Source organism: Orcinus orca, chromosome 15, assembly GCF_937001465.1.
Source record: "Orcinus orca chromosome 15, mOrcOrc1.1, whole genome shotgun sequence".
Lineage (NCBI taxonomy): Eukaryota > Metazoa > Chordata > Mammalia > Artiodactyla > Delphinidae > Orcinus > Orcinus orca.
In genome coordinates, this window is record NC_064573.1 from 82592156 (window position 1) to 82614913 (window position 22758).

Below are 22758 nucleotides of genomic sequence, written 5' to 3' on the forward strand. Positions count from 1 at the left end.
GGTCGGGGGCCGCGCCGGACGAGGCCGAGTGGGAACCGGCCTCCTGCGGGGTCTTGCGGCCGCCGAGGTGTCGCGAGAGCCGGGGCTGCCGCTCGGCTACGCAGTAAGCCGAGTGGGCCGGGCGCGTTCCGCGGGGCCGGCGGTTTGGGCGAGGTTGCTTGGGCCAGCGAGGGTGCGGGGCTCCGGGGCTCGCCCCCGCCGCTCCGGGTGGGCGCGCCGATGGCGTTTCTAGGGTGACGCTGCGGGCACCGACTCTCTCCGGGGGCGGAGGAAACACCTATGAACCCTTCGGCCTCCTTCCTGGCCGGGCGCCAGGTGAGCGGCTGATGCTCTGCGTTTCCCGTTTCCGCCGTCGCGTCCCGGGGAGAGAGGAGAGCAGACCGCGGGGCGACGTGCATTGGGGTTATTCAGGAATCGTTTTTGCTTAAAATTTAAAACAATACCCAGGACGCAGAAGGAAAACGGAGCGTCACATCAGTTTCCTTACCTTAATGAAAATGGGTCGTTCAGCCCAGGCGCAGTGTCGAGTCGCGAGTACTGGGTGTACATGGGCCTCTGGTGAACTTTAAACTACTGTCTTTAAGGTAGAATTCTTAAAGTAACACTTTTAGTTTTGTTTTTTTTCTTTAATTGAAGTATAGTTGGTTTACAATATTGCGTTAGGTACGGGTATACAGCATAGTGATTTGGTTTTTGGGTTTTGTTTTTTAGTTCTTTATTTCATAGATGGGGACAGTACCATACTTTGGAATGTGACTTACAATCTTAATAATAAAATATTGATAATACTAGTTAATGTTTGTTGGTCGTTTATGATAGAACAAAATTATTTTAAGGCAGGACCAGAAAAAGTTAAAGTTTTCTCTGTCGTCTGAGCCACTGCTTCCTCCCCTTTGGTGTGTATTGTGCATCTGCATTACACATTAACTAGATCCGTTTAGAAGACGTAGGAATGCCTGCTCGCCAAAAAAAAAAAAAAAAAAAAGCTATTTTCTCCCAGTGCCAGCAAGGAACTCCTTAGGAGATAACATTCCTTTCTCAATCCTGTAAGGGGTCACTGTGACCCACTACTTGCCTTGTAGGCGCAGATCTGCATTGTGTAAAGGTCAATATATTATTTTGATGTATAGCCCTTTGTCTTGAAAGTGTTTGTAACTGTGTTTTGACCTCTTACAGACAGAACAGTTCTCAGAGCTTTCTGAAAGACTGTCTCCCAGGTTATAATCTTCAGCTTGGCTCAAATAAAGTTTTCCACTTCTTTCTTAGCTTGACTATTGATTAATTTTTAATGACACTTACAATGGTGCCAAGGGCTGTGAAGTGCTTTACAGAGATTATCTTGCTTAATCCACACAACTCTTAGAAGTTAAAATGCTGCTATTACCATTTTACAGACAAGGAAATTAAGGCTTAAGGACATTAAGTAATTTACCCAAGGTCTTAGAGCCACTAAGTGGCTAATTCTGGATTCCAATTTAGGTCAGACCAACTTCACTGCACTAGACTTTAAAATGATGTATGCTTAAAAGGTGTTATCGTAGATAATTTTGTTAGGCATGAAAATGGCATCATGGTTATATAAAAACGTTCATTTTTAGAGATGCATACTAAAGTATCTAAGAGTAAAAAGTATTTTTTATCAACAACAAAAAGAAAAAGGAAAATTGAAACAGATGTGGCAGAATCTTGATAGTGGTAAGAAAGACCTAGGTACTGAGCAAATGGGAGTCTACTGTACTATTCTCTTGTCTTCTGTGTATATTTGAAATTTTGCCTTTACAAAATTTGTTTTTAAGTAGGTATGTTGAGTTTGGATCAGTTACATTTAAACAGTAATTACTTCCTGTTCCCCTTTATTTGACTGCCGTAGAATTTCTGGGGCAAGCTGAGGGATAATATTGTTGATTGATACAAGGAGAGGGTTGACAGCAAAGAAAAAAAATGCAGAAATGGGTTTATTTGTGATTAACCAATGGAGGTTTTACAAATGGTCCCACTCTTTAAGAGTGGTGTAAATGGTACGACAGAAAGTGATAGAGGCAGAGTACAGTAGGTGTGAACTTGCTTTAAATATACATAATTTTGACGTCATGTTATAATCAGTGAATAAAACGTAATTTAACTACCTTGAATTGGCAGCAAAAGAAGATATAATTGTTTGGAAAATATGCTTTGGCCGATTTATGTTGATTAGTTTTATCCTGACGTGAAGCCACTTTCTATGTTTAGAACATTGGGTCAGAAGTTGAGATTTCCACTATCGAGAAACAACGGAGAGAGCTACAGCTGCTCATTGGAGAATTAAAAGATCGAGATAGAGAGCTCAATGATATGGTTGCAGTACATCAAAGACAACTTCTTTCATGGGAAGAGGATCGGCAGAAAGTGTTGACTTTGGAAGAACGTTGCAGCAAATTAGAAGGTCAGACATATATGCAGCAGCATCTGTCATGCACTTGTACATGCCAACACGTTAAAAGGGCTCAAGGGTAAGATAGGAACATCTCAACACAATCCCTGCTGCACTGGAGTTTATTTTATTTTATTTTTATTTATTTATTTTTGGCTGAGTTGGGTCTTTGTTGCTGCGTGCAGGCTTGCTCTAGTTGCGGCGAGCGGGGGCTACTCTTGGTTGCCGTGTGCCGTCTTCTCATTGCGGTGGCTTCTCTTGTTGCGGAGCACGGGCCCTAGGCGCGTGGGCTTCAGGAGTTGTGGCTCACGGGCTCTAGAGCGCAGGCTCAGTAGTTGTGGTGCACGGGCTTAGTTGATCCTCGGCATGTTGGATCTTCCAGGACCAGGGCTCGAACCCGTGTCCCCTGCATTGGCAGGCGGATTCTTAACCACTGCGCCACCAGGGAAGTCCCTGGAGTTTATTTTAATTGAAGATAGGATGACATCATGAACACTCACAACAGAACAAACACAATGTGAATTAAAGTAGGGCAAGCGAAGTACTTAGCTGTAGAAAGAGGGCTGGGCAGCTTCAGTCAACATTGAGTGTCAAGAGTGAACCTGAAGGAAATTAGTTTTGAGCTAAAGTATGAATGAAGATGCCACAGAACTGGCCATTTCTCTTGAACTGACTCAAAGATTTTAAACTTGGTATTGAACTTGATCTCAAATACCTAAAATAGTCATCTTTTAAAATTAGAGCAATCTCAAAAATGGCTTACAAAAATTTCTTTTTGTACCATATTTTAACTATTGTCCCTTTCGTGCTGCCCTAAACTCTGAATGTTCTATTGACACTGCATTAATACTAGAATGTGCTAGAGGGGAAAATACTAGATCTGTTTAATAGAAAGACAATGTATCACCTTCTTCTTTACTTATATTACACAAAGGATTCTGTAAATGCGACAATCTAAATATGAGTAATTTTTCCATTTTGTTGATGACCATCTGATTTTATTCTGACCACACCCACCCACATGTAGATACACATAAATGCAGTATTTAATATGATTGTACGTTAGATGCAATATGTCTTATATAATTAATATCTTTTATATAAACATATTAAAGCAAAAGATAACATTATATACAAGCATACCTCGTTTTATTGCACTTTGCAGATATTATGATTTTTAGAAATGGAAGGTTTGTGGCAACCCTGTACTGAGCAAGTCTGTCAGCACCATTTTTCCAACACCGTTTGCTCACTTTGTGTCCCTGTGTCATATTTTGGTAATTCTCATAATATTTCAAACTTTTTCATTATAATTATATTTGTTATGGTCACGTGTGATCAGTAATCTTTGATGTTACTACTACGACTCGCTGAAGGCTCAGATGATGGTTAGCATTTCTTAGCAATAAGTAATTATTTATTTATTTATTTAGCGATACGCAGGCCTGTCACCGTTGTGGCCTCTCCCGTTGCGGAGCACAGGCTCCGGACGCGCAGGCTCAGCGGCCATGGCTCACGGGCCCAGCTGCTCCGCGGCATGTGGGATCTTCTCGGACCGGGGCACGAACCCGTGTCCCCTGCATCGGCAGGCAGACTGTCAACCACTGCGCCACCAGGGAAACCCAATATCTGGATTTAAAATGAGCAAGACACCTGAATAGGCATTTCACGGAACACTGAATGGCCAATAAATGTACAAAAAATTCTCATTCTCATTAGTAATTAGGGAAATGCAAATTGAGACCTTTTTATACTTACCAGACTGGCAAAAAATATCAGGTATTGGTAAAAGTGGGGAGAAAGGGAAGGCTCATTCACTGCTGGTGGGCGTGTCAGCTGGTACAGCTACTTTGGAAAATCATTTGACAGTTCTGGTAAAGTTGAAGATATACATAGCTATGGCCCAGCATTTCCACTTCTAGGAAATCTACTCACCCTTCAATATGCACAGGAATTACCTAAGGATCTTGTTAATATGTAGATTGTGATACGATAGGTCTGTGTATCTAACAAGGTCCCCGTGATGTCCCTGTTGCTGGTCCAAGGGCCACATTTTGAGTAGCGAGGCTCTAGAGGAACTCCTGCAAAAGCACCAAGATGCTTGTAGGAGAATATTTAGAGCAGCATTGTACATCATAGCTGCTAAGTGGAAGCAGTCCAAATGACCACCAGTAGTAGAATGTATAAATACATTGTGGCATGATCATATAATGATATTATACAGCAATGACAGTGCACAAACAGGAGTTACCTGCAGCCACATGGATACATCTCAGGATCATAATCTTTTTTTTTTTCGTCTGTGCCAGGCAGCTTGTGGGATCTTAGTTCCCCACCCAGGGATTGAACCCAGGCCCTTGGCAGTGAAATCGTGGAGTCCTAACCACTGGGCCACCAGGGAATTCCCAGGATCATAATCTTGAGCAAAAAAAGCAAACAGAAGAATTCATAGAGTATAATTCCATTTACATATGGTTCAAATTAAACTGTTCTTAGGGATGTGGTCATAGATAGTAAAACTATAATGAAAAACAAGGAAATGAGTAAGATCAGGACGGTGGTTAGGAAGGTGGGAAATTGGAGAGATTGTGCTCAGGAAGTGACGTACAGGGCCTTCTGGGTTGCTGCTGGTGTTCTGTTTCTTGACTAAGGTACAATATCGTGCATTTCATAATAAAAACTTTTAAAAGAAGTATGAACCTTTAACCATGTGTTTTGAAAATAATGCATTTTCAGCTTCAAATCTGACCACAAGTAAGTTATTGATGAAATCTCCCTCAGGTGAACTACATAAAAGAACTGAAATAATCAGGTCACTCACAAAGAAAGTAAAAACCCTTGAATCGAATCAAATTGAATACCAGAGTACTCTTCAAAAGACTCAACTACAGCTTCAAGAAATGGCCCAAAAGGCAACCCATTCCACTCTCCTCTCTGAAGACCTTGAGGTTGGTTTTTTCGGGGGTTTTTTTTGTTTTTTTTTTTTTGCGGTATGCGGGCCTCTCACTGTTGTGGCCTCTCCCGTTGCGGAGCACAGGATCCGGACGCGCAGGCTCAGCGGCCATGGCTCATGGGCCCAGCCGCTCCGCGGCATGTGGGATCTTCCCGGACTGGGGCACGAACCCGTGTCCCCCACATCGGCAGGCGGACTCTCAACCACTGTGCCACCAGGGAAGCCCTTGAGGTTGGTTTTAAGATAAGCTTCCCTAGCCCAAATTCTGTTTGTGTTTCAGTTATTGAAAAATTAGGTTTAAATATTTCCATTAAAAATGCATGTGTGTGTGTATGAAAGTATATCCATCCATCCATCATCATAGTTTTGTGTTCCTTGTAGGGCTTTGGGTAGCTGCCAGTGCTATCTTGTCTTGGAGATGAAGCTTCATTACAGCCCTTTTCTGACTGTTAAGCCCTCTGTTTGGTAGCATCTATCATTTTATCAACAATGGGTTATTTTAGAAAGCCTTTCTCAGATTCTGAGATCCATATCATCAAGTAGCTTCACATTATGCTTTCTGAATAACTGTGTGTAATCTGATGAAACAAATATCTATATCACGTTAGTGGCATATTGGGAATAAAATCTGTAAGAGTGATTTTTCAGTTTTCATTTCTAGCTGGTGAGTCATCAGACATCTTTTGAGCTCATGCTTTTTGAGAGACGCAGTGAGAAAGCCTTTTTTGTTGTTCTTATAGCCTTCATATTCTTGTTTCATAATGATATCAGTATAGATCTTGGTAATATAATGAGTCTTAATAACTCATAATAATTGTATAGATTTTATGTCTAAAATTTTTTTCAGATTACTCTTCTAGACAGTTTCTAGCTATAAAATAAGTGAAAACTATTCTGGAATCTCTTGATATGTTGAATTAAAAAATGGAAGCATGTTGGTCAGCTTGGGCTGCCATCACAAAGTACCATAGACTGCGCAGAAATTTCTTTCCTCACAGTTCTGTAGGTTAGAAGTCCAAGATCAAGGTGCCGGCCTGGTCAGTTTCTGGTGAGGGCTGTCTTCTTGGCTTGTAAATGGTCACCTTCTTACTGTGTCCTCATGTGGCAGGGAGAGAGACAGTACATGAGCAAGCTCTCTGGTGTCTCTTCTTATGAGGACACGGATGCCATCATGAGGGCCCCACTCTCATGACCTCATCTAAACCTAATTACTTCTCAAAGGCTCCACCCCCAAACACCATCACATTAGAGGTTAGGGCTTCATCGGGCTTCAACATGTGCATTTGGGCGCGGGGGGGGCGTGCAATTCAGTCCATAGCAGGAAGATTTTTTTTTTTTAATTAATAAACTTTAATTTTTAGAGCAGTTTTAGGTGCATAGCAAAATTGGGTGGAATGTACAGAGATTTCTCATAGACCCTGCCCTCTCCCCCGGCCAGCCTCCTCCACTGTGGACATTCTGCATCACAGTAGTACATTTGTTGCAATCAGTGAATCTGCACTGACACATCATTGCCGCCCAAAGTCCATAGTTTACATTAGGGTTCACTCTTGGTGTTGTGCGTTCTGTGGGTTTTGACAAATAATGACCTGCATCCACCATTGTAATGTCATACAGAAGTAGTTTCACTGCCCTAAAAACCCTCTCTGCTCTGCTCCCTCCTTCTCTGCCACAACCCCTGGCAACCATTGATCTCTTTACTGTCTCCAGAGTTTTGCCTTTTCCAGAATGTCATAGAGTTGGAATCATACAATATGTAGCCTTTTCAGATTGGCTCCTTTCACTTAGTAACATGCATTTAAGTTTCCTCCATGAAGATCTCTTTTAAAAAGCCTGATTATTCTTTTTTTTCCCAACCAATAAACACATTATGTACACAATAATTATATCAAATCTAGATCTCTGGGTAAAAAAAAAAAAAAAACCCTGAAAAGTGGGAATACCCCAATATGAAGTTATTTCAACATAGAGTAAAGATGCACCAAAGTTCATTAATGCTACTTTGTTTCAGCAAAGGAAGTCTCTTGCTGATCCAGTTTTCATTCTTGCCAACCTGGAAGTATTCATTAAAGAGCATTAGGAAGTAGACATGTTTATAAACGTAACTGATAGAATTCAGTAGGGCAAAACTCAAGTACTGAGAAGATGCTGGGGATAATGGGGAAATAGATATTTGTGTTCCTTTTTGATGACTGCTTACTTAGCCCACTTTGTTACTAAAAAAGCTAAACAGAGAAAAAAACGAAACAGAAGAATGAGCACAGATTGTGGCTGGTGAGAGTAATGAAAGCTTTTAAATGACTCAATTAGTATTTTGTGTTGTCCCTGATAGGTTAGAAACGAAAATCTCAGCAACACATTAGTGGAACTTTCTGCTCAAGTGGGACAATTGCAAGCTCGAGAACAGGCTCTCACCACCATGATAAAGCTGAAGGTAATGCAGAATCATGATACGTCCACTTGCCAGGCACTTTGTAGCTGATAGGGTACAGCAATGTACATGAGGTTCCTGAAGTCCCACCGCGACTCAGATAGGTTGAGCTATCAATGTTGCTCTCTTTTTTTAAATTCTGGTTTTAGAAATGAGGGAAACAAGTTTAAAATGATGCCTCCAAGGCCCTGAGAGGAGGCAGGACTGCACTGTGGGTCTCTGTCTCCAAGGCCCATTCCATGGTCCAGCATGCCTGCACTCAGCTGGTTTCTTCTGAGGTATCCATTACTGGGTCTCATAAAGTCATTAGCTATCAAATTGCTTGTTAATATGTTTTTTTTAAAATTAATTTATTTTTGGCTGCATTGGGTCTTCGTTGCTGCGCACGGGCTTTCTCTAGTTGCGGTGAGCGGGGGCTACTCTTCATTGTGGTGCACAGGCTTCTCATTGCAGTAGCTTCTCTTGTTGCAGAGCACGGGCTCTAGGTGTGCAGGCTTCAGTAGTTGCAGCATGCGGGCTCAGTAGTTGTGGCTCGCAGGCTCTAGAGTGCGGGCTCAGTAGTTGTGGTGCACAGGCTTAGTTGCTCTGCAGCATGTGGGATCTTCCTGGCCCAGGACTCGAACCTCTGTCCCCTGCATTGGCAGGTGGATTCTTAACCACTGCGCCACCAGGGAAGCCCGTTAATATGTTTTTAATTGAGGAGAAAACTTAGCAGTCAAGTAGTTGATGTAGTCACTAACATGCCATAAACAGTGATTGATAAAGTCTCTTCTATGTGGTAACACATGTGTTGGACAGCAGGTGACTAGAGGAGTGATTCTGGTATAATGGGACACTCATGCTAATTCATATGTGATTTTTCCCAGCACATAAATGTTTTTGAGTGATCAGGGACAAGCTTTCATAAAGTTAAAAAGAAAATATTAACATCTATAGAATTGTCTTTAATCAAGTAGTGACCAGTTTCCTGGCTTCAGCAACCCCTACAGTGTCCATCATAGCAAACTCCTGGTGAAGCTGAAAAGGATTGCCTGACTGATGTGTCTGCAGTGGCGTTTGCTAAACTGTGTTCTTGTACTTAACAGGACTACTGTTTCTTTTTTTTTTTCTTTTTTTTTGCGGTACATGGGCCTCTCACTGTTGTGGCCTCTTCCGTTGTGGAGCACAGGCTCCGGACGTGCAGGCTCAGCAGCCATGGCTCACGGGCCCAGCCGCTCTGCGGCATGTGGGATCTTCCCAGACTGGGGCATGAACCCGTGTCCCCTGCATCGGCAGGCGGACTCCCAACCGCTGTGCCACCAGGGAAGCCCAGGACTACTGTTTCTTTGCTACTGGTCTGATCACAGAGTTCCATCGGTTTTTGAATGGTCTGCCCAAATCCTATTTTTCCCATAAGTCCTAACGTGAGATGTGCAGACTGCGAAGTATTTTAGGAACGCATATAGGATGCTATCGCAGAAACCTTTGTCCTTAAGCAAAGGTAAAACCTGCTAATAATAGTTATTCCACATGAGTGGTGGGGGAGTACTTTTGCTTATTATTTTTATACTTTCAGGTGTTATTTGAATTGCTTTTCAACAAGCACATAGATACCTTTTATGTAATTAAAACAACCACCTCAACAATAAGAGGTTCTGAATTGGGTAGGTTTAGGATAAGGTCTTGGTGTCTGTCATTTTAACAAGCTGAAAAGAAGGGGAGGAAGAGAGGGCCTATGGGATTTATCTGTAATGCAGAGAATAAGCCCCCTCAAGGGCCACCAGCCTTCCTATTGCTATTACAGTTTCATAGGCAATCAAATGTTTGCTTCTAAACTTTCTGAGACAGTAACTATGGTGGTGCGTGCATGGTTTCAGGGGAGGCTGGCTAAGTTCAAATCGGAACTCCATCACTAACCAGTTGTATAACTGTGGCCACTTTACTGTCGAGTCCTCTGTCACGTGGGGAGTAACAATAGTCCCTACCTCAGAGAGTTACCGTGAGGATTAAATGGGGTAACACATGGAAAGTGCTTGGAATGAAACCGGGTACACGAGATCTTTTTTTTTTTTTAATTCTTTTTGGGGTATAGTTGACTTACAATGTTGTGTTAGTTTCAGGTGCGCAGGAAAGTGAATCAGTTATACATATACATATATCCACTCTTTGTTTTTCAATTCTTTTCCCATATAGGTCATTACAGAGTATTGAGTAGAGTTCCTTGTGCTATAGCAGGCTCTTACTCATTCTCTATTTTATATATAGTAGTTTGTATATGTCAATCCCAATGTCCCAATTTATCCCTCTCCCACAATGAGACCTAATAAGTGTAGTGTTTTCTTATTGTTTAGTTGGAATTTTAAAATCTTATGTAACAGTTTTCAAATTTGGTTTGTAGGACAAAGATATTATCGAGGCAGTCAATCACATTGCTGACTGTTCGGGTAAATTTAAATTGTTAGAGCATGCCTTACGCGATGCTAAGATGGTGGAGACCTGTATTGTGAAAGAAAAGCAAGATTATAAGCAGAAATTGAAGGCACTTAAGATTGAAGTCAGTAAGCTAAAAGGTAAGGAAGAGGCATAAATTTAAGCATTTTATCTTGGGAATATATTTCTTCATTTGGGTTCACTTAATCTCATAGCTGAGAGTAGGTCTGTTGTTAGCTTTAGGTCCTACCCTGAGATGTTCATTTCATTTGTATAGAATTATGCTGCAATTTTTTGTGTTACAAGATAAATAACAGAGTTGGGGGAAACTGCCTCATGCGTTCTATTTTAAAAATAATCCTGCCTTTGCTGTACCGGTTATCTATTGCTACTATACGCTTTGTAGCAACCAATGACAGTATCTCAGTGGCACGCAACCACGAGCATCTGAGAAGCTCATGTATCTGGAAGCCACACGGGAATTGGCTGATCTCCGTTGGGCCCAGCTGTGCGGCTCCCCTGGGGCATCTTCTCCTCCCCGGTCGGCTAGCCTGGGCATTTCTTCCCACAGTGAAGGCAGAAGCTTAAGAGAAGCAGAAAGATGGGAGGAACCATATATACCATCACTTCCCCCTCATTCTGTGGCCAAAGCGAGTCACGTGGCTGAACCCCGAGTCAGGCAGTCCCCTGTGGGAGGATTTACAAGAAATCGAGGGAGGAATGCAGGGAGGGGTGAGGAGTTACCACGAACAACATGAACTCCCACAGTGGCTTTTCGGGGCGTGTTTTATTTTGGGGGGAATTCCTTTTGTGTCCTCCTGTTCTATTTGCATTCTCACAGTAACCCCACAGTTTATTTTTCTACTATTTGAAGTTTTCTAATGAAACGAAGGCTGGGTATGCCAGATAGGTTAGTGCTATGTACTGGAATATGGGTCTAGGTGATGGAGTAAAAATTTATATTCGTCTGCAGAGGATGTGGCCTTTCCCCACTGTGGGCGGGGGAAGCTGTTGGATGGAGGTGCTATCCAGGTCTTAAATCTGCACCCAGACTGTCCCATTTATAAGTGGTCATCACGTTAGACACGAAGACTGACTCCTGCCGTGGAACGAGCAAACTTAGAATGACAGAGCCGTGCGATTGCTCCACCTCTGTCCCTGGTGGAATCCCTCATGAGGCAGGGAGTTGCTGTTCAAATTGTGAAAGGCTATTGGGGCAGGTTTCATTTAAAAAACTCCACCTCCTAAAATCTTGTTCTTATGATGCCCTGACTTATGGTCAGTCATAATTTTGTCTCCATTTGTAGCTTCAGCTAAAATCGTAATCATACTATAAGCCCCTTGACAGCAGGGACGGACTCTGTCTTCTCTTTTTTTGGATCCGCAGTTAATAGCACAGCTCCTAGGGTACATTGTAGGCATTCGATAAGTATTTATTGAATGCTGTGTTTACCTAGGTAAGATTTAAAGTAAAAAGAAGTCTGTTTTTATCAACTTTTATGTCTTATTTTATAAATTCAATATTTATTACAAAAATAAACGCAGCATCATGGATAGTGGACTAGAGAGTGAGGGAAAGAGACTCATTTGGTTTGGGTGCACTGGGAAGGCGTCTTTGAAAACATTAGAGCTGAAACTTGGATGATGGGAAGAACCAGTCGTGCAAAGATCTGGGCCAGGACCTTCCAGGCAGAAGAAAGAGCAAATGCAAAAGCCCTGGTGTGGGTTTTGAGGTTGGGGCCAGTGTAAGGAACAGATTGAAAGGGCAGGGCCAGGCGGTGCAGGCCTTAAGGTAATGAGTTTGGATTTCCTCCTAAGTGTAGCACAAGGGCTTTTAACAGAGAAGTGACGCCAGCAGATGGCCCTGATTGCTCCGTGGACAGTAGGCTGCAAAGGGAGAGGCAGGGTTCGAGCAGGGAGACGGTGGAAGCCTTGGCCAGGGTCACTGCTGGGGGTGCAGTGAGATGTTAGATGAGGGACATATTTTGGCTGTAGATCCAACAGGACTTCATATTATTTGGAAGCAGGTGCTGAGGACATGAGAGGTATTCACAGTGTATATTCTTCTAGGAACTAGTATTTATTTGAGGACTTTTTTTTCCCTTCTATTTGTGAAGAGGATCTAAATGAAAAGACCACAGAAAATAATGGACAACGAGAAGAGATCATTCGCCTCAAGCAAGAGAAAAGTTGCCTGCATGATGAATTGGTTTTTGCTGGTAAAAATAGATAATTAGTTTAAGTAACCTGAACATTCTACGATACTACCATGATGGGCTAAATGAATTGTACCTCTCTCAAAATACTTTATGTATTTATTAATTTATTTTAACACCCTTTGAGAAATGAGGAGGGACCAGGCAGGGAATTTTAAAGCTGTTATCGTGCCTCCCAGTTCACTCTGTTTCCTCTTCTGTAAAATGAGGAGCTGCTCTCCCTTCTAGCTTGAGTGCATGACTATACTAGCTCACTAAAAACATAGTACTTGTGCTTAAAAATTCAATAAGAAAGAATCTTATGAGCCAAGTATTTGCAAATACTAGATAAAATTAGGAATTCAACAGTTTTTCAATTTTGCAAATAGATCACCTGTAGTTATTACAGTTGGAAAATACTCATGTGTTTTGTTACATCAGTACGACCGCAAAATAATGATGTTGGGGATGAATTTTTCATGACTTAAAAGCAAGTTTGTCAGTAAGGTGTAACTTAGGCCCCCTTCTGATAAACATAAAAGTGGCACTCCCCACTCTCCCTCACCGCCATGTTCTCCTACACTCTAACCCCAACCCACCCCAGTGTGTCAGAGTTTCTAGCCTCTCCTTTCTCTGCTCCCAACTGAGAATCACTGATATTTAGAGCTTATCTATATATGGCCCTGACAGCCAAGAAGATTTTGTTAGACTTTAATTTTGGTGGTTTGTATGAAGAAAATCATAGGTTTGGAGGTAAAGTTCCAAATAGAAATTAAATGAACTGGGACTTCCCTGGAGATCCAGTGGTTAGGACTCCGCGCTTCCACTGCAGGGGGCGCAGGTTCGATCCCTGGTCAGGGAACTAAGATCCCGCATGCCATGTGGTATGGTCAAAAGAAAAAAGAATTTAATTAACTAAGTGAACATGTTTGGGTCTACTCATACATACTCTCAATGTCCTTCCTGCTAGGAAGAGACTACATTTCTATAAGTTAAAGGGCAGAATACAGTATTATATTACATTTTTTTCAAATAAAATGAAATTTTTAATTTTAATCTCATGTGATTAAAGATTGGGGAAATGCAGTTTCCTACCACTAGAGGTCACTATTTCCATTATTTCTAGGATTCCTGTGTCTCAAAGTAATTATGTCTTACATTGTTACAGATACTTACATAAAGATATACATATATTTGTACATCTACACAAAGATATACATGTGTTTGTAGCCTTATAGTGGAATTCCCGCAATCTTTGGGTCGGCATCTGTGTGCCAGGCACTCTGCTAGTGACTAAGAAGCTCATAGGCCCAAAGAGAGTTTAGTGCTCTACAGATGCTGTGAATAAAATGTGCGAGGTCAGAGGAAGGAAAAACATTTACAGAACATTTTAATAATCTCCTTTTTTTTTGGTTCATCTGTCTTTACTCATATGTTCTATTATGTATTACTAGGTAAAGTATATGTAATTTGTTAGATAATACTCTAATAAATCCATTTTATGAAATATTTTTTTATCCTTTTCTAAGCTGATTTCTTAAATATCTTTTCAATTCGTACCACTGTCTCAGAACAATTTTTGTGTGTTTAAATTATAAAAGTGAATTAAAGCCTGAAAAGAATTTTTAAAGGCTTAACATGATAATATGCTATCAGGTGTCATGGCTAAAAATTAACACATTTTATTCAAGGTTGGAAGATGTCTTAAAAATGTACTTTTAAGTTCAAAACTTCTTTTTCCTCTTGTTGAAGATGAAGTTCTTCACATAGGCTTAGAGACATGTTTCATTTGTACATGTTGCTTATAAGAAGTTTGAAAATGAAACAATGATACTAGTTTACATTTCTGTGGCCCCGCGAGTCCCATAAACAAGGCCCTGTGAGACTGAGTGAAGGCCTCCCAGGCAGTAAAAGGCACAGAAGCTTGATCAGAATTTGGCAGGTCCAGACGTCAGCACCCTTTCCTTTGTGCTGTCTTCCTTAGGCTGCCCGCTCAGGCAGGTGTCAGCAGAGTTCCATACCTCTGTGTCTTCAGTGACCAACTTGTGAAATAGGCGGACTCGCTCCACTTTGACCCCAGATAACCCAGCCACGTAGGAAAGTATCAGATCTAAGGAAACAATTCTATTAAGTGCAACAGTAGATTATTCTAAAGTCAGATTAAGGCAGTATTGAAATATATTTAAAATTATCCTTGAATGCCAAATAAAGTAGCTGGCTTTTGTTTAGGGGCCGTGCTGTGTCCAAAACAAGTATCTCTGAGTGCTGGGAATGCACCCAGCGTGTGATCATGCTTGTTAATGGAAGAGGTGGGTAGAGCTGAGAGCAGCCGGAGTCCCAGATGCCCTGAGGGCGTCACTTCCATCCGGAAAGAGCTACTGTTTTACTGTTTCCTTTGTGCATAGAGTTGAATTCACATAAACTAAATGCGACTCTACACAAACATTGCAAGTGCGCTACTTTTATAGGCTTTTGTTACGGTGTTGACTCCCCTAATGCAAAGAAAGAAATTCAGAATTGAAGAGACGTAAGTTTTAAACCCGACGCCGTGGCTTTCACTGTGCCACGAGGCACAGTTCTCAATTCTGTGCACGAGGATTACCTTTAAAAGTAAAATGAGGGCTTCCCTGGTGGCGCAGTGGTTGAGAGTCCGCCTGCCGATGCAGGGGACACAGGTTCGTGCCCCGGTCCGGGAAGATCCCACATGCTGCGGAGCGGCTGGGCCCGTGAGCCATGGCCGCTGAGCCTCCGCGTCCGGAGACTGTGCTCCGCAACGGGAGAGGCCACAACAGTGAGAGGCCCGCGTACCGCAAAAAAAAAAAAAAAGTAAGATGATGCGGGACTTCCCCGGCGGTCCAGTGATTAGGACTTTGCCTTCCAATGCAGGGGGTGAGGGTTCGATCCTTGGTCGGGGAGCTAGGATCCCACATACCTCGTGGCCAAAAGGCCAAGTCATAGAACAGAAGCAATATTGTGGCAAATTCAATAAAGACTTTAAAAATGGTCCACATCAGACTTCCCTGGTGGCACAGTGGTTAAGAATTCCCCTGCCAGTGCAAGGGACACGGGTTTGATCCCTGGTCTGGAAAGATGCCACATGCCGCGGAGCAACTAAGCCCGTGCGCCACAACTACTTAGCCTGCACTCTAGGCCTGTGAGCCACAGCTACTGAGCCCATGTGCCACAACTACTGAAGCCTGCGTGCCTAGAGCCCGTGCTCCACAACAAGAGAAGCCACCACAACGAGAAGCCCGCACACCGCAACGAAGAGTATCCGCCTCTCGCCACAACCAGAGAAAAACGCACGTGCAGTAGTGAAGACCCAATGCAGCCCAAAATAAATAAATAAAAAAAAATTGTAATGGTCCATATCAAAAAAAATCTTAAAAAAAAAAAGATGATGCTGCAGACCCGTATCAGAAGGGCTGAGCATTTAGCGCGTTTGGCTAGGAGGTGGTGGCTTTCATAGATCGCTCCTCACGCTTTATTCCGCCTGGTCCCCAGTGACCGCCAGCAGACACTTTTGCAGAAAAGCTGTCCAGGTAGAGTTGCTGTCTCCAGCAAAGCTCATGCCTTTGTCCTTAAATGGTTTCTGTGACGCTCCAAATGTAAAGCGATAATAATAAATATTTGTATTCTTTTTCATCCACGAGAAAAATGACGTGGAAAAGGTGCTTTGTTAATAAACCATAGAAGTTGTAAGTTTTGATTTAGGTTGCACCTGATTTACTCAAAACCGATTCATGTATTAATAATTAGAGGGTCAGTTTATGCATTTAGCCTCTTATAAAGAACTTCTTATAAAGACAGTGGGTTTTTTTAGGTGAGAAATTTATTGTTGATCTATCACTTATACGTGAATGAAATTATTTCCCCTTAAGCATAATATTAGTATTTTTTTCCTGTACAAGTCTTCGTGTAGCACTTTAGATCTTTCCTTTCTGGGGGTTCTCATCTGCCAAGTTCTGAAACTTCAAAATACTGATATCTCATACCCCAACCCTAGTAACAGCAAAGTGTCTGTGTTTCAGCAGAATGTTTATGGTCTTTGTAAAAGAATGAAGATTTAAAAAAAAAACCAAAAACCTCTGTTCTGTCTTTTTGTGCTAGAAAATTGGGTGTAATACTGTGTATATTAAAGAAAATTCTGAATCTTAATTACCCATCAGGTAAAGAGTTTTCAAGAAAAAGAAAGTCTGTAAAGGAGTGCTGGACTTTCATTAAAATGGAAAGACAAGTTTGTCTACCTATGGGGTCACCTCATAGGTCCAAATATCTTCAGTTTTTGCTCAGTGAGAATACATACAAGTGGCCTGATTGTGAGATTATATCAGATTGACTTACATACCGGTGAAAATAGTGATTTTTTTTTTTTTTTTTTGCCCCTTGTAATGTTAGTTTTTTTTCTGTTGGTAAAGGTAATATGCTGTTTGGATTTTTACAAGGAAAATGCATTTGTAAGTTACCTGTGTAATGTGAATAAGTAAGTAAAGAGTAAAGTAATATGTATTAAATTTAGAGATTTAGAAACCACCCCCTCAAAAAAAAAGGGGAAAATAAGTGTCATTAATCCTTCCATCTAAAAAATAACTTGATACTTCAGCATGCTTGCTCTCAGCCTTTTCCTATGCTTATTTATATACAGACACACACATGTAATTTGAGCAGAAAGTTGGTACAGTTTTGAATACTTTTTTGACTTAACATTAATTATATTGGGAAAGTTTTCAAATTTGGCGAAGGATCTAGTCAGAATCACTGATGAAAGCTCTTTCCAGCCACATCCATTTTGCAATTTTAAAATTCAGGAAGGAGGGGGGACAAAAAGTTAGCCGCGCATAAAATTGTTGGAAATGAAGAGGTTTGTGTTGATATGGGCTGGTGAAAAACGTTTTAATAATATTTGTTCTTAAATAGTAGAGAGAGACAAAAGGAAAGACGAGTTACTGGATATCGCAAAGTCAAAGCAAGAACGCATGAGCGCAGAGCTGCATAATCTGCGACAGGTAGGCTCCCACTTACCTTCTCTGTTAGGTGGGAAACGCTTATAAACAAGCATCAGACTAGGAAAAGTGTGTGCCCAGTGATTTTGTTTATGATGCTTTTGGAGTCCTGACGACATGAAAGGTGTATCACATTAACCTAGCAGATAGGGTCTTGCTTATGGTAATTAAAGGTTAGGAGACTAGTTACATTAACAAATCTCAGTGCTAACATAGGAAAAATAAAAGCAAACACATTCAGCCTAGTTCTTTAGTCACTGTCTGATCTGTGCTGGCATTTCAGAGTGCCAGTTGTTGGCTCAGTTTAGCTTTGTTGTTACACTTTATTTATCAATATCTATGGCAGATTTACATAAAACAACAGCGTGATCTGCAGTTTCTTAATTTCAATGTGGAAAGTTCTCAGGAATTAATACAGATATATGACTCAAAGGTGGAGGAATCAAAGGCCCTGGAATCCAGGTAATCTTAGTATGATGCTATTAATATGATCTTATATGTTATTCCATCATTCAGTCAATATTTGTTAAGTACCTGCTGTGGGCCAGTACTTAACTACTGTTTGGTAGGTAGTAGGGAATAAATGTATGTGACCTAATCCTGGGTTGTAGTGAGAATTTTAGGCATGATCTTAATTTAACCATTTGATTAAATTCATTAAACACATTATTTGTGTGTTTGTTGTGTAGAAGGCTTGGAGCTAAAGTAGAAATTACAGAGATGAATCATTTATTCATTCATTCAGCACTCAGTATTTTAGGCACGGGCTAGGAGTAGGGAAAAGGAAGATATATTGGGCATGGTACTTGCTTAAAATAATGCCAAAGAATGGTATAAATAACTGCAGTAGAAGTTCAGCTGAGGGTGATCTCTGCTCTCAGCCTGATTTTCCCATTTTCCTTGTGAATAGGGGGAGACGTCTACTCCTACCTATAAAAGGCAGTGTGTGAATTAAATTGGTTTCTGTAAAATTAAAATATAAATATATGAGGTCTGGTTTAATTTAACAAGCATACAACTGCCCCACAGTTAAATTGAGTCCACTTTTACAAGCAGAAATGGTACAGGGAGTCATGGAAAGGAACAGGAATTCAGGGAGTTCCCCATCACCGCACATAGGAGCAGAAGCTGGGCTGGATGACGCAGCTCCTTTCCCCGGAGGGTGGAGTTCAGGATGGGGGTGGTCAGAGTTGCAGGGAGGGATGTAAGGAGCAGCTGTTGCTACAGACAGTAGAACTGGGGACTCACCCACACTTTGCTGCATGTGCTGTACTCTTCTTCGAGGTCTTTTGCTGGGGGTTGTCGCACCATTGCTCTGTATCCCAGCTGTGGCTGCTACTCATAAACACCAGACCAACCCAGCGACCTCTTGCAGGCAGAAGCCCCTAACCTATTGGCTCTTTCTCCTTTTTTCACTGCATTTCCCCTGGAAGGTACCTGGGCTGGATGATTGAGGTTATTCTTTAAGAACATAAAGTGGCTTATCCCATTCTAGAAGGAGGGATCAGAATCATACAGATTAGAACACCTGAATAGGTGTGACATGAAAAACTTTGACAATTTATTAGAAGGTTTATCACAATGATTTTTATTTTATGCACATGTGGTGTCACTTTTACCTTAGACCAGTTTTCCATATATAGATACATAGGCATCCAGCAGGTGAATGGGAGGGTCATGAATGCAGCAGGTGAGCACATCTGGCACTTGCCAATTATCGTTGTACCTTGACTCTCCATTGCCTTTCAATCCTGACTTTATGTCTATTTAACTGTGAATTAGGAAGAGAAATAACAGATCAATCAACAAGTATTTACAGAACACTTAGTGTATGTTAAAGGCCGTCTTAGGTTCCAGGAGGATTAAAAATGCTTCTACATGTGAACAAAAACCTTAAGAATCTTTTTTTTTTTTTTTTTTGCGGTACGCGGGCTTCTCACTGCTGTGGCCTCTCCCGTTGCGGAGCGCAGGCTCAGCGGCCATGGCTCACGGGCCCAGCCGCTCCGCGGCATGTGGGATCTTCCCGGACCGGGGCACGAACCCGTGTCCCCTGCATTGGCAGGCGGACTCTCAACCACTGCGCCACGAGGGAAGCCCCTTTTTTTTTTTTTTTTTTTTTTGCGGTACGCGGGCCTCTCACTGTTGTGGCTTCTCCCGTTGCGGAGCACAGGCTCCGGACGCGCAGGCACAGTGGCCATGGCTCACGGGCCCAGCCGCTCCGCGGCATGTGGGATCCTCCTGGACCGGGGCATGAACCCGCGTCCCCTACATCGGCAGGCGGACTCTCAACCACTGCGCCACCAGGAAAGCCCCTTTTTTTTGGTTGTTTTTTGCGGTACGCGGGCCTCTCACTGTTACGGCTTCTCCCGTTGCGGAGCACCGGCTCCGGACGCACAGGCACAGTGGCCATGGCTCACGGGCCCAGCCGCTCCGCGGCATGTGGGATCCTCCCGGACCGGGGCACGAACCCGCGTCCCCTGCATTGGCAGGCGGACTCTCAACCACTGCGCCACCAGGGAAGCCCCTTAAGAATCTTTTGACAAAACTTTTATATGTATGAAACAGTGAATGATATAGTTAGAATAGGAAATTTGCTATCTGATTAATTAGATATATATTAATATATACAGTAAGAGAATGATTTGCAGTATGGAGAGTCAGTGCAGTGGACATTAAGGATGGGAAGAGGGGGGTGGGTGTGGTGGTTGGCAAGACTTCCTGGAGGAGGTTGGGCTAAAATTGGGCTCCGAAGAATATAAAAATTCTACCTCATATTTTCAACTCAGACAAATGGGTCTTACTAGGGTTTAGCTCAGCTGATGAGGTTTGAGTGAACTATTTAGAACGACAGTATCAAGTGTATCTTATAACTTCCGTTTTTTGTAATGCCACCATAGCAGAGAAATGTGTTTATCAGACCTTGAAAATAACCACCTAAAAGTCGATTTTAAGAGGGAGGAAAATCAGAAGTCACTGGTTAAGGACCAAAAATTTGAGACCACGTTGGTTCAACAAAATAAGTCAGACGAGAGCTCTTATGATGTATGCAAAGAGAAGAAACTACAGGTTAATACTTCATTTGGGGGAAAAAGTGTAATTGCTATCTCATCTCTGCTTGCAAAAGACTTAGTGGAGAAACAAAAGTCTTGGTCTCCGGGAGGAAAAATCCAGACTGAACCCGAAAACAAAAGTACATTTTGCAAGATCCACGCAAGATCACCAAAAGGTAATGGAGGTGGGATTCAGAATGAAGAGAAACAACGCTCGGAAACATCAACATCTGTAGCCGATGAAAAGTGGCATGACATCAGCCTTTACCTGGGCCTGGCCAACTGTTCTGGTTCAAAACAACCAGAAAAGCTAGATGTCAAATGTCAAGATCACCTGGAAAGGTCTGGAGTCTCATGTTGCCATAAAAGCGAAGCCTGTCTGGATGAAAGCGACATGTGGGAATCCAAGTGCTGCCACCCGAGTAACTTCATAATCGAAGCTCCAGGCCACCTGTCTGACGTGGAATGGATGAGCATCTTCAAGCCTTCCAGAGTGCAGAGAATCGTGCGCCACAAATCGGTGTGCACTTGTTCGGAAAGTGCCAGTGGAACCAAATACAACTCCTCTACCAGGTCAGTCTTGTTTCATGTTTATAAACACCCAGGGAACCTACTTACTGTTCTGAGAACTCTAAAAGGGCTGCAGTAGCCACTTCATGCCAACTGTGAAACGGAAAGCAGTGTTTACAAACAGAAATTGCGGTTTGACAAACGGTTTCCTCTTTTCATCACAGGGTAGGCTGTTAAGTTTTTGATTGTACAGAGGCTGTGTTGGATTCCAGTGAGAAGTTTGTGCCTAGGACAGCTTCTGAGGCAAAAGTTTTGCTTAAAAACAAAGCCAGTTGTCATGAGCTGAGCAAACATGTTTTATTTTAAAACGAACGGGGAGGTCACTTTACAGGGTAGAATGCTGCTGCGGAGCATTCCTCAGCCAGGATCCTTTTGAATCGATAAGCCGTTTCTTTCATGTCCAGATTACATTCCCTAGACCCCAGATAAGACATTCTTTTTGCCCCCATTGGCTTATTTACACATCCAACTGCTTTGGCCTTTGTGTTTACTTTACATTTCCCAAACTTTGTTACTTTTAAAAATCATGCAGGAGAAAGAATATTTGTATCTAATAAGCTGGTAACAGTTATTGGTTTCTTTTTTTTCCAGTTTTATTGAGATATAACTGGCATACAGCACTGTATAAGTTTAAGGTGTTCGGCATAATGATTCCAGTGCATCAGGAAATGATGACCACAGTAGGTTTAGTGACCATCCATCATCTCATAGAGACACAAAATAAAAGACAAAGAGAAAAATATATTTTTTCCTTGTGATGAGAACTCTTAGGATTTACTTTCTCAACAACTTTTTTTTTTTTTTTTTTTTTTTTTTGCGGTACGCGGGCCTCTCACTGTTGTGGCCTCTCCCGTTGCGGAGCACAGGCTCCGGACACGCAGGCTCAGCGGCCGTGGCTCACGGGCCCAGCCGCTCCGCAGCATGTGGGATCTTCCCGGACCGGGGCACAAACCCGTGTCCCCTGCATCGGCAGGCGGACTCTCAACCACTGCGCCACCAGGGAAGCCCTCAACAACTTTTATATATAACCTACAGCAGTGTTAATTACATTAATCCTACTGTACATGAAATCCCTAGTTCTTATGTATCTCATAACTGGAAGCTTGTGCCTTTTGACCACCCTTATCCAACTGGTTTTTTTAAGAGAAAAAAAATGGATTAGTTTCTGGCATATGCTGCATTTTTCAGGCTCATCTTACTGTTCGAATTGCTGAATCTTGTAGTTAGTTGAGGGGTGCTACACTAATGTCTGCTATTGTTAAAGCAAACCTAGCTCTTTGATCTTAAATTACAGAAAGGATGAAGCCTCTGTTTTGAGAGCCTTATTTTAATCATCACATTGACTTTCATAGGACTCTATGATTGAACTTCCCTTCTGGTATTTTCATTGTTTGGATTATCGTTTGGCCCTTTTAGAAGCCTGAGTCGCTTAAAAATCATACAGTTATTCTGTCAACAAAAACTGGTTTTTACACTAAATATTATCTATTCATATTTGGTTTTTAAAGATCATCTTAGATAATTGCAAGTACCAGGAGGGCACAACTTCCTATTTTTCACTATTGAACAAGAACACGCATATATTAAGGGAAAAGCTTGTGTTAAGTAATTTTAAGAGCAGAGCGGACACATATTAAACTTAGTGTATGAAAGAAATTCAAAGACAATTTCAGAGTTTTCTTTCAAGGCCCTTTTGACCTCCGTGGCTTGAAATGATTCAAGTGACTTCTCGTTCTG

General features: G+C 42.0%; 1 protein-coding gene across 2 annotated transcripts in view; it reads left to right on the forward strand.

Annotated features, from left to right (window-relative positions):
* Window positions 1-22758, forward strand: part of CCDC62 (coiled-coil domain containing 62) — a 40994-nt gene continuing 18236 nt past the window's right edge. Inside the window, exons 1-10 of one of the 2 annotated variants that reach the window (XM_049698100.1) lie at window positions 1-315; window positions 2230-2422; window positions 5192-5358; window positions 7696-7797; window positions 10172-10343; window positions 12321-12422; window positions 16817-16855; window positions 17316-17404; window positions 17748-17863; window positions 20299-21024. In XM_049698100.1, coding sequence (XP_049554057.1) covers window positions 280-315; window positions 2230-2422; window positions 5192-5358; window positions 7696-7797; window positions 10172-10343; window positions 12321-12422; window positions 16817-16855; window positions 17316-17404; window positions 17748-17863; window positions 20299-21024 — 1742 coding nt within the window. In that variant the 5' untranslated portion in view covers window positions 1-279. The remainder of the gene's footprint in view (window positions 316-2229; window positions 2423-5191; window positions 5359-7695; window positions 7798-10171; window positions 10344-12320; window positions 12423-16816; window positions 16856-17315; window positions 17405-17747; window positions 17864-20298; window positions 21025-22758) is intronic. The other variant, XM_033440848.2, reaches the window with a different exon arrangement.